Below are 12,348 nucleotides of genomic sequence, written 5' to 3'. Positions count from 1 at the left end.
AAGGTGTGTGTGTAGGGATGGAGGAAGGGGGGGGGGCTAACCATGATATCATCACAATCAAATTATTTATTTGTTTTATACACGTATATTTACAAAGTAGGAGGGGCTGAAGCCCCACCCACTTAACTCCGTTTCCACGGCCCCTACATGTTTTTTCCATCCATTTTATTTCATTATCTATTACTTATTTTCATTTTTGGCGGGGGTGGCAGTAATGTAAATAATTAGCATTTGCATCGTTCAAGATTTTATAAATGCCAAATCAACTTCCCTCTGACGCATTTACTTAGTTCACAATTAATTCAAATTATCCTTGTCTTCAAATCACCGGTTCCATTTACCAAAGCACCTACCAAAGTGTATTCACTGGTGGGGGGGGGGGGCATTTTATTTCATTATCTATTACTTATTTTCATTTTTGGCGGGGGTGGCAGTAATGTAAATAATTAGCATTTGCATCGTTCAAGATTTTATAAATGCCAAATCAACTTCCCTCTGACGCATTTACTTAGTTCACAATTAATTCAAATTATCCTTGTCTTCAAATCACCGGTTCCATTTACCAAAGCACCTACCAAAGTGTATTCACTGGTGGGGGGGGGGCATTTCATTGATGAATACGGAGACAGTTTTTGTCATTTTTATATAATATGATCATATATTATGTATATAAAAATATACCCGAAGGAAGATTGGTGATGGGGGAATTCGCTATAAAATATTTGGTCGCTCTTCCATGCCCTTCCTTATATACTTACACGTTAAACGCCTACGATCTCGGCGGGGCAGGGGGGGGGGGGCATCCCTATCCCAACCTCTTCTAAGTGCTCTATTAGTTTTGCCTTAGCCATTGACATCTATGGTAGTATTCCCTTTCACCCCACCATGAAGCATTAAATTGTGCTGACCGGGGGACCAGACAGCATTAATTACATTTTATTACTCATGATAAATACGCACAGCTCTGCTCATTTGTTTTGTAACCCATCGATAGCCAGGCTCAGTTTATTAAGGACCAGTCGATGTGTTTGCGTAACTCCTACAATCTTAGGAGGTCCATTTTCTTTAATCTAATATAAGTTAGACTTGAGAGCGGGGCAGGATAATTAAGTGCAGGTAGAAGCTTTATTTGATTAGGAATCGTAGAATAATTAATTCATCAGTTGGCAATAAAAGGAAAAGACAATTGAGCATCAGTAATTGATATTTTCTCAATATAATAGTGTGTTTAAGAAATCGACAACACGGAGTTAGTTAATTGATTTGTCAACGTCTCCGTTGCACACGTCATAATGTTACGTAATATGATTGCACATGTTGCGTGCTTGTATGAGATGTATTACATGGGGAATATGATTTTTATGGCATGCTACATGGTTTGTTATTGATGTTGTATGAATGATTTATGGTGATTAAGGTAAGATGCGCGCCATTTTTCAATGACATGGATGTAGACGCATATTTCGTACAACCATAACTCACGCCGTCTTTGTCGACAATGTTTATAATCTCTATTATCATTATTATATGACCAATACTGGCTGAAGAATATCACCATCACTAACACCATCGCATTCACTTTTATCAACACAATCATCATCATCATGCACCATCATTTATTGTCACCAACATCATCATCGTCGTCGTCGTCATCTGATTAATATCCCCACCATCTTCCCAACTTCGATATCGACATCATCATCTTCATTAACGTCATGTACCATCTTTATGACTGTCATCGTCGTCGTCGTCATCTGACTAATATCCCCACCACCATCTTCTTCACCAACATCAATATCATCATCATCATCATCACCATTATCATCATCATCACCATCATCACCATCATCATCATCACCATCACCATCATCATCACCACCATCACCATCAATATCATCATAATCACCATCATCATCACCATCATCATCATCATCATCATCACAACCATTATCACCATCATCATCATCATCACCACCACCGCCACCATCATCATTATCATCATCACGATCATCACGACCACCGCCATCATCGCCGTCGCTATCGCCGTTACCATCTTCACCACATTACCACCATCATCAGTCTACCCGACAATAGACATATTTTCTATTCCCCCACATGACCTTGATCATGTTGATGCTTGTTAAACGTAATATGCGCACCTCCCACTTCTCGCTTTATCCCAACATATCACGGAATATGGAATTTATCCCCATAGGTCAGACCTAAGATGCCTATCCATTTACAAGATCGGTGCAAAGTATCCGAAGATCTGGGCGGATTCGTCCTTGCCGCTGGAAGAATATTGACAAGAAAAGCCACCAGCACGATCAGGGGATGGATGGCGTATATTATTGTTAGGGAGAAAACAAACTGTTAAGACATTGCATTTTGTTCTTCGGTAGAGGTGCGGTGTCGGATAACAATGCTGGCGGGTAAAACAAAACAGAATGGGGCAAGGGCGACACGGCCAAGAAAAAGAAATACGTATGAAATAGACGTTTGACTTGTTTTCTAGCGTTCACATTTGCGCATATATATATTTCCCCCCCCCCCCCCAATAGTTGCGATTTTCCTTCCGGAAATGGTGGTGACATTTGACTGTTTTGTTGTCAGAAATTGCTTGCCCCTTCTGAGGTGGATTTACCCGGAAAGTGTGTGTTATTGGTTCCACACCCTTTCTGGGTCAAAATGACCGGTAGATCCGACCCCAAAACGGTGTGGATGATTGTGCTTTGTTGGCCCGTGGTGGAAAGGGGTTCCATTTACCTCCTATAATCCTTGAGCTGATTGCTCGTCTTAATGATGGCTGACCAGTGCATCCTCTTCTAGAAAAGGCCCCGATACTTGGTGCCTCTTATATAGCTACGGAAATTTTAATCTAATATGAATATCATACGTTACACTTATCCATATTTTCAAGGTTTGTGGAGTCTTGAATTTTTCAAACACGATAAATAGAGCCCATAAACAGTGAAAAAAAAAATACATGCTTAGATTGAGTAGATCAAGGCATGAAGTTTATGCTTGCTTTATACTCCGATTGCTCGTTAAATCAGAATGTGGAAATGAAACTAATGATTTGTGCGCCAATTTATTGTAGCCACATCTTAAGACGACCTCCCTAACAGTTAATGATATTAGATAATCAGCATTGTTCGTCTTTGGATAAATTCAGGATAATTGGAAATACATAGAATTTTAAGTGTTTAGTTCAGGATGAGGTTTGAAAAGAGGACACTATATGATCTCTAGACTCAAACCAGATTTACGCTGGTGAATTTCTCATTAATGATTGAGACCACTTCGTATCATCATAAGATACCTGAGTTTGCGTCAAAATTGTGCTTGAATTTCTAATTTACTATTATTTCTTCATTCTAGACTATTCGTTTTATTAATTTTCAAAGTAAAAAAAAGTCACGGCGTGGGATTCGCCGACCAATTTCCTGTTGGGATATAGTCTTTCTGACAGCTAAGCCTGTAGTGGGATCAGTAGCATCAGTGGAAATCCTTAGGCCGACTCGATGTCCTTTTTCGCATCTGTAGGCCTAGTCTATGCCGTGACTGTTTTCAGCTACATGTATTCTCATTATCCTGTAACATGTGTATGGTTTCACTTTACTCTTATCATTTTCTCGTGCCCATATCTTCTTCTTCCGGTTATCACATAGAGTTTCAGGGAGAGATTGTTGGACAGTATCGATCTCATTTACAGTACATCATCAGGACTGACTCTACTGGATGATCGTAGGTCAAACGGTGCATACCCGCCCCCTTCCCCTCTTCCTCCCAAACAGCATCATTACAGGGCTACGTATTTATTCCTAAATGAAATAACAAGCAGAAATTCTAAATACGTTGTTCTGATTGGTTAAGAATAAAATTACGTTTGATTTACGAAGTTGTGTTTAATTCCAACTCTCTCTGCACCTGGTCCCCTGTGTATACTACACACCCACAGACACTCTCACACACAACCATGATATCTGCCCACGACTATATAACTTGCTTTGAGTGAAACTACCTGAGAAAAAAATCGTGTAAACCTTATAAAGAACCGAAGTCCCATTGACGGGCAAACAATCTCAGAACTTTGATCACGACCCATCAGTAATTATCAACATTACGCCAAAAATGGCCACTATTCATTCCTAGTTGGCTAGTACAGATATGTATCTTTCATTCGGTAAACAGCTGAATTATGATTTCACAAAGTGTAAAATTCCGCACCACGTTAACGCTAAAATACGTTTATCTATTCGTTCTTAAAAGGGGGAGAAAATACCATTTCTAATAAGACACATGCACACCGTTACTAAACACCATGTGAGATATTGATAATTAAGACATGTTAACAATGTCCCCGTCCCCAGTGGCGTCATGATCCAAAAATTTTGAGGGGGCCAGATATGGCGTATCGAGCAAAATTTATTTAAAAAAAAAAGGTTTAGAGCGAGGGAAGCGAGCGAGCAAAATTTTTATATTTTATTACAAAAATCAAATTATGTGATAGATTTTGACAATATTCAGCAAATAATGTCATATTTCACCCTTCTCTCTTTCCTTTTCTTTTTTTCTTGGACATTATTAACTTTTTTTTGGGGGGGGGGGAGAGCCCCCTAGCCCCCATCTGTCCGCCACCGTGATGAAATGTGGACCTTCCATGCTTAAAATATTATCACGCCCACTCAACTCTGGCACACGTGCCATCATTGTTACATACTATTTTGTAACATGAAATTGCGCCGCAACATACTGCTCCATGCGAAAAATATTTCTATTTCGCTCAGTGCTCCCATTCGCGCTCATCTTTCGTCTCAATGGGACATATTTTTAATCAATGGACGTTCAACGCCTTTTGGGCACGACTTAATTTCCATCCCGTTGGAATTATAGCGGACGTTAAGTCAGAATTTTCCACAGGCCTGGAAAATCTCAAGCTCGTCCCATTTAGCTCATCATGTCTCTTGATAATGCCAGACTAATTTTTTTCATGCCCTCCATGCAACCATCGTTATTTTCCAATCTCCATCCGATCCACCTTTACTCCAATCTAATTCCTACTTCTCGTCTAGTTCCATTTTTTTCTTCTAATCAAACCGTTATGGAGACGCGCCCAATGAAAATCCGATCTTGGTGAAATTTACTATTTTGTAAAATAAAATTGCGCCGCAACATACTGCTCTATGCGAAAAATATTTCTATTTCGCTCAGTGCTTCCTATATATGAAACGGGCCTCTTTTTCCAGAGAGAAACATGATTGGGAAAAAGTAACAGGAATTAAGAATCAATTTTTTTTTATTTAACCATAGTTTTGAAAGTGGTGCAGCAGATCACATTTTCCCCAACTGGGTATTAATTCCTCTAGAAACGCAACTGTGCGATTGTTTTTCAAAATATCATTCCCCCTCCATCTCAAAATCTGAAGCCCTTCTCAAATTGTCATTATTCAATGTACGCCTACATCTTCGTTCCAGTGAATGCATATTTCATCTCATTTGACTCTTTTGGATTTTAGTATTTTATCGACCTTCGAATCTAGACAAGCTCATTAGCCATTGAATATTAAGTGAAAGGGGATTATATTTTTCATTTTGAAGAAAGAAAACACCGGTCTGGATCTCTTGGGAAGTCTTTGAGTGTGTCCGGCAGGATTTGCAATCTCGTATGTGTCGTAATTATATTAGCCGTATTTGGGTGTGTTCACAGACCTATAGGGAATATAAGACGTCATGATTTTATACGCTGGAGCAGATTGCAAATTTACCGCGTAAGATGATAGTCTGATGACTTTGTGTATGGTCGAAACGTACTTATTTTAAAGGAAAAATATACTGAGACATTTTGGGGGGCAAGAAAAGGAAATAAATCTACGTCTCCAAATTAGAACCATGAAAATCATAAAAATATATAGCCTACTTTTTACAAAATAGAGGAGCTGTCCTGCATGGGGCCCGTGACACAAAGGTTCGCGATCCAATTATACGCTTGATTTTCACGATTGATTGTAATTATAGTAAATACAATCGATCGTAGAAAAAAGTTCTACGATCATTGCTAAGCTTTAATTGTTTACGAGCCAAATGTTGTGCCCCGGCGATGTGCTTTGTCGGGTGCTGGGGTGCTCTCATGAAGTTATTCGCTCAAGGTGGTAGAGTGAATGTCATATCTTATGTTGAGCTTAGAGCCGTCGAGCAAATTTTGCCCCCCCCCCTCCCTCCTATATACGGGGTTTTCTAGGTACGTCACTGAGTGGATGATGGCGACTAGGGTGCCATCAATTTCGTTTACTGTGTGTGAACGAGAATCCATATTAGAGTTTCTCTTGTAAATTTGAAGGAAATAAAGTACTTATAATAGGATTGTTCATTTTGATTGCACAAAATAACCAGGCACACACTTTTTTATCAAAGGGTTGAATAAGAAGTAATCATTAATTTTGTTCCGACTCCTGCTCCAACCCTAACTCGTGTTATGTGAATAGAATAATTCATGAATTGTTTATTGTTAGTTCACTCATGGAGCAGGCAAGCTTGGAAATGAAAGATGACATTCTATGACTCTAATCTACAAATATTGTCATGGCAACACTCGTCTGGCCTCCTCATCTCTTTCTCTCACCTTCTCTCTCTTCCTCTCACCTTCTCTCTCTTCCTCTATTTCTGCTACTTCTACAATCCCCTTCAAACCGTCACTTGCTTACTTTTTTGTGTAACCTAAGCATTTTTTCCCGATATTTATTGAGTATCGTCAGCATGCTTTTTACTTTGTTCGCAAGGCAGCGCAATAAAATATTTGCAATTCAACATTTTTGTTGTAATGTAAATATTTCAATAAAGATATCTTATCCATCTATCTATCTATCTATCTAATGGCCCATAATTATCGCTCATACGTCAACTGTTTTATTTTTAAAAAGGGAAACATCTTAATATCCCATCCGCTCCTGCAAAAGTGCTACAGCATTCCATCTTATTCAGGTTCATGTCATTATGAGAACCGTATTTCCTGTGAAGAGAGATTTTGTCGATGCATCCAAAGTGTATTTTCCGTGTTGTGATTATTTATTTGAATATTATGCAGTGTCGTACTTAAATTTCTTTCTGGGTCACCTGAAATAAAATTTTCGAAGTTTTCGAACTCGTCATTACAGCCCCAGTTTAATATGCATCTAATTAGCATAATTATATTGCAGGTTTGTTTCATGCATTATATCTTTTAGAAAGGTATTTTAGCATTTGTATTTTCTCTTTTTGTTTTTCTCTCATACTCCATAGAATGATTGTTTCCGCTGGAGGCCAATTTCTGCACTACATCCATCCTACGCAGTTCCTTGATTCCCCTGAATGGGAGGCGAGCAGCGATGGAACAAAGAGTAAATTTCAGGTTAGAAAGTAACCCCCAGTTATGTTTTTTTTTTCAGGGGTGGGGGCATGGGAGAGGCTGGCTCTCAATAGTTCAAACACACGTACCCACACTGTAGGTTTTCATAACCACCCACAAAGGAGCAAGTTTGATTGGTGAAATTGGTTCCGAATTTGCCGATTTCCACATGCTTTCTTTACAAAAAAAAAACATAATCAAAATTTCCTAAATTGAAGGTGCTCAATCTTTTTCCACTTTGAAGGTGTTATTATTTTGTCACACAAAAAATAAGACGAAATTCAAAATAGGAATAGCTCATGATTTTTTTCCTAGAATGTTTAAGTTTAATTGTTCTTTTTGCAAGAATGTGATCAATGGGCCAAAAAAATATTTAAATTTCATGTACCCCAGCTCAACCCTCAGTCCCCCTCCCTCTACCCCCTCTCTCTCCTCTCCCATGCCTCCCTCTTTATTGAAAGAAAAGCAAGCGTCTCTTAAAAAGGTATAATCCCCTATCCCAAACTTGACATGATTGGTTTGACCTTTAAACGACCTGAACTAAGTACCATTTTAAAATTTCTTTTCGGCTTGTATGTCAATGTAACCATGGAAACATCCGAATAATAGAGTTTTTATTTCATTGACCAATTTCCAGTCACTATATTATAGCGATCTGGATTCATAAGGCAATTTGTATGTTATATAGTCTAATGCCTGGGCATTTATTTTTGTATTGTGCTTTAAAAGTTTCGTTTAATCACACTTAATCCGAACCAGGACTTCTTGACAGATATAATTAAAAACATAGTTACTTATTACAGAATCTAAGTTACATTTTGGAGTAACCAGTGTCAAATTTGGGTGAACATGTTAATCGCAAAAATCATGTTACATACACATTTATTTTGTTACAAGTCAGAATCCAAACTAAACATCTCCAGTTAGAATAGAATATTGAATCCAAACTGAACACCATTCTTCTTTCCCCTCCTCTTCATGCCATTTTCTGCTTGCAATATTCACCTTCCTTTCTGTAATCAAATTTATTTTGATCCCCTCCCATTCTTTCATGATTTTGGTGTTTTCCTGCATTTTTGTAACATCATGATTTAAAAACATTTTCATCATTATCTCCTTGTTGTTTGGACATCTCATCACTGCACAAACTACACTTAATGTTTTAAAATATATTCCCTTTACACCCGTTAAATGATATTTGCGTGAATGCCCCTCATCTCTCCCATACCATTTAGCTTTACATTCAATTAACATCTCTCCTGGTCACAAAAACTAACGCCGACAACGAAGAATTTCTTTCACTTCTCCCTTTAATGCTAAAATCTATATCACCTATACCCATGCACCCCACTGGAGAGATTGCTACTCCTTCACTTGACCCCTTACCCTATTTGCTAAATCACTCTTAACACTAACCCCTTCCCAATTCGCTATCCTCATATACCATGCACTCTTTCCCGTCCCCGCCCTTACCCCTTTACCCCCATTTGATCATTCTCAATTCCCAATTACTGATATTTACAAAATTAATGTCTCTCAATTCCTAATTTCCCCCTCATAAACTTGATTGTTCTTTAACCCTGGACCTGCACCTGTTAATGGTCTCCAATCCCCTACTCCATTCCTGGAATCACTACATACCCACCTAACTGATTGACTGCCGTCGTCACCATCCTTCTCCTCATCACAGACTTATCCTCCTCCTCCCATCCAGGTGACGATCACGGCAGACGTCGACTGCCGGTACATCCAGTGGCGACGTCGTAAGCTTGAGAACTTCCTCCGCCGCGAGCCCTTCCTTCGATCCGTCTTCGAGACGACCATCGGGAAGGACATCACCAAGAAGCTCTATGGCATCGACGAGCCCATGGAACAACCCATAACACCAGCACGCATTGACAAGGAAGCCGTCGAAGCCAGCGAGAATGATGGTTTGAACATTACCTTATAACTATACCCTTTGATTTTTTAAATATTATAGTTTATTCATTTTTGGAGGGCGTTGTTTGAAACCTTCTTTTGGTTCCTATAGGTTCTTTATAGCCTATGGGGTTCGTGATGTAGTAAAAAAAACCACCCATTTTTTAATGAGGTTCTTTACACTACCAAGAATCCCGTAGGTTTTACAAAGATCCTTAAAGGGATTTTTGAAGAAGAAAACAAGTTCTAAAGAACTACAAAGAACTGTAAACTGTATTTTAAATCTGCTTCGTAAAAAACTGTAAATGGTTCCATAAAAACACACTGGACGAAAAGAGAGTTCTATATTCAGCCCCTATTTTAATAGTGTTCTTTCCATTTAGGCCTCCCGTACTCCTTGCCCTTCTCGAGCGGGTTGATTCTCTGTTTGCATCCCAATATCCATGAGTCTTCTATCGTTTTAGCCAATAATGCCAAGTACTTTCAGTGACGAAATCGTCGAGATCTGTGATGGTTGTAATGAATTGATTGTTACGATGCTAAATTGAATAGGAATGAAGGAATTGAATAATTCACAGCAAATAGCGTACTCTAACTACAATCTTGTAATCATTCTATGTCTGCACGCTTAGGTTAACAAATTAGATTACTTGTAAAAGAGTGACGTTGTAAAAAAATATACTCTCTACGCGGTAGGCGTGGTGAAGTGGCAAATTGGTTCTGAAATCCAAATAAAGTCATCATGGTCATGTGACTATTTTGATTACTGTGTCATGTTTGTATTGCGTTCTCACAGAGGCGTCGATCCGGGGGGGGGGGGGGATCACCCCACCAACGAAAATATTAGGGGCAAGCATAGCGTATTGCCCCCAAAGAATTCCTAAGTGCAAAAAGAAAATAAAACTATAAAGTTACACATAAATTGGCAAATTAACCAAATACAGTACAAAATTTGTTTCCATCTTTCATTGGAACTTTTGTTAACAATTTACGCAGTAATTTCAATATATAGTCATTTTCTTTTTTTGCCAATGAATAAACAAGAAAATTGCAACGCTTTTTATAGGCGGATTCAGGCGAGTTATGTAAACCTCTGAGTTTAAAATTCCCCTTTTCACGACAGTTTTATCATAAATTTCGGCTCGCGATTTGCGCTCGCATTGTTAAAAAATATATGAACCACTGCATCCTATTCATAATTTCAAAAGTGCTTAAAGTGTCCAGTTTTCAGGTCTTAATATCAACAAATTTCGCACTCGCATTAGGCTCATTAGATATAGAAATAAGATAACATATCCATGAATTCCTAATAATTACATTGTCCCTTTTTCAGAATGGAATAACGACAAGTTCATTTCAAGTTTAGGAAGAGGAATAGGAAGGAATTCATTTTTTTATATCATGACAAAATGTTCTTAAAATTTCCTGATTCTAGGTCAAGAATAATGATTTAAAAGATTCAGCTCGGGCTTCGCACTCGCACCGTTTATTAAATGCTAACCGTAACGACTTCACAATTCACCTACAGTGCTTGAAATAATGCTTAAATTTACCCTTCTTTAGATCGGAACATCACTTTTTTTCCGCTCGCATCTCGCCCTCGCATTGATTTTCATAATAAAAAAATACCCAGATTCTAGGGCTAAATCTAAAACACGAGCACGCATGTTTATTGAGATACACATCTTGTTCTATATTTAAAGCGCGCTTGAATTATCCACTTTCACGCTCCCATTATTAAAGTAGGAAAGTACCAAATTACCCATCCCTTTCGTGGTTTACAAAACATGAATAAGTGTCCCATACATTTTTAGGTCTAATTCAATTTTATTTCCGCTCGCGCTTCGAGCTCGCATCAATTGTTTATTTATATACCTATCCTGTTCATGATTACAAAAAATGGAGGGAATGTCAAGTTCATAGGTCGGGGTGACAAAATTTTTCAGCTCGCGCTTCGCGCTCGCAGTAATTTAGTTTTTTACGCATCTTGTTCAGGATCACAAACTCAAAATGTTCAATATTATATATATATATATTTGCATGTGTGTGTGAGAGTTTGTTTTTTGCTTGATCGAGTGCCTTTGGAATGTTGATTCATGATTTTGCCCCCCCCCCCCCATTTTGAAAAATGGATCGACGCCCCTGCGTTCTCAGGGACAATATACATAGAAAGAGTAAAAAAATTCGGCAGTTGAGAAAAAAAAGAAGCTCTGTGCTATTAAACGGTGCTAGGTTATTTAAATCTTTTGACGAATAGTACTGTTTCGCTTCCTATGTAATCATTTCACGTTGTAATGAGATCAAAATATCACTTTAATTGTCAAAGTGAACATAGGTCCTATATGAATGAGGTAGTACCAACCACCAAGCAGGCAAGCTACATAAACATGTGTTCTTAATGGATTTGTGGGCTTGTAACAACAACTGCTTCACAAGTGATATATATCACATATACTTTTCCTCAAGGTTGCACATATAAAGAGTTTAGTTGCATAAGGGGTTAGGTCCACTTTGGACCATTCCGAGAAAAAACATGTTTTTTTATTCGCACTTATTGCAATATTCTTATGAGAAACTAAATTGTCATGATGTACTACCCTATCATGTGAACATAAAACTGGGTATAAAATAAATCTACCCATCTTCAATTTTATTTCTATATATCAAAAAAAAATATCATTGTGGACCTAACCCCTTTTGCAAGAAATCTGAAATGAATCCAATCTCTTTTGATTAAAAAAGTGATTTTTCTTTGCCACTTTCATTTACGTTTTCATTTCAATTTCAAATTGTCCTTGGTATCATCAGAGTGACTAAAAATTTAGAGGTTTAGAGACAGAAAACAATAAAATTTATGAAAAATGGACCTAACCCCTTTTGACAAAATAATGAGTTCTTCAGAAGAGTTTGGTTGCAAAAGGGGTTAGGTCCACTCCAAGAAAATCATTTTTTTAATTCTCCCATATTGCAATATTCTCATGCGAAAATGAATTTTCATGATACCCTACCATGAGAACATAAAATTGGGTATAAGAGAAATCTAC

The 12,348-nt window shown here is 38.0% G+C and overlaps 1 protein-coding gene across 1 annotated transcript in view; it reads left to right on the top strand.

Moving 5' to 3' along the window:
- LOC129259596 (popeye domain-containing protein 3-like) overlaps positions 1–12,348 on the top strand; it is a 28,813-nt gene that overhangs the window by 12,251 nt on the left and 4,214 nt on the right. The window contains exons 2-3 of the mRNA XM_054897869.2: positions 7,279–7,387; positions 9,099–9,315. Of these exons, the coding sequence (XP_054753844.2) occupies positions 7,279–7,387; positions 9,099–9,315 (326 nt within the window). The remainder of the gene's footprint in view (positions 1–7,278; positions 7,388–9,098; positions 9,316–12,348) is intronic.

The sequence above is a fragment of the Lytechinus pictus genome, chromosome 4, assembly GCF_037042905.1.
Source record: "Lytechinus pictus isolate F3 Inbred chromosome 4, Lp3.0, whole genome shotgun sequence".
NCBI classification, from domain to species: Eukaryota; Metazoa; Echinodermata; class Echinoidea; order Temnopleuroida; family Toxopneustidae; genus Lytechinus; species Lytechinus pictus.
Note: the sequence above shows the minus strand (reverse complement) of the source record. Positions and strands in the feature narration are given on the sequence as shown.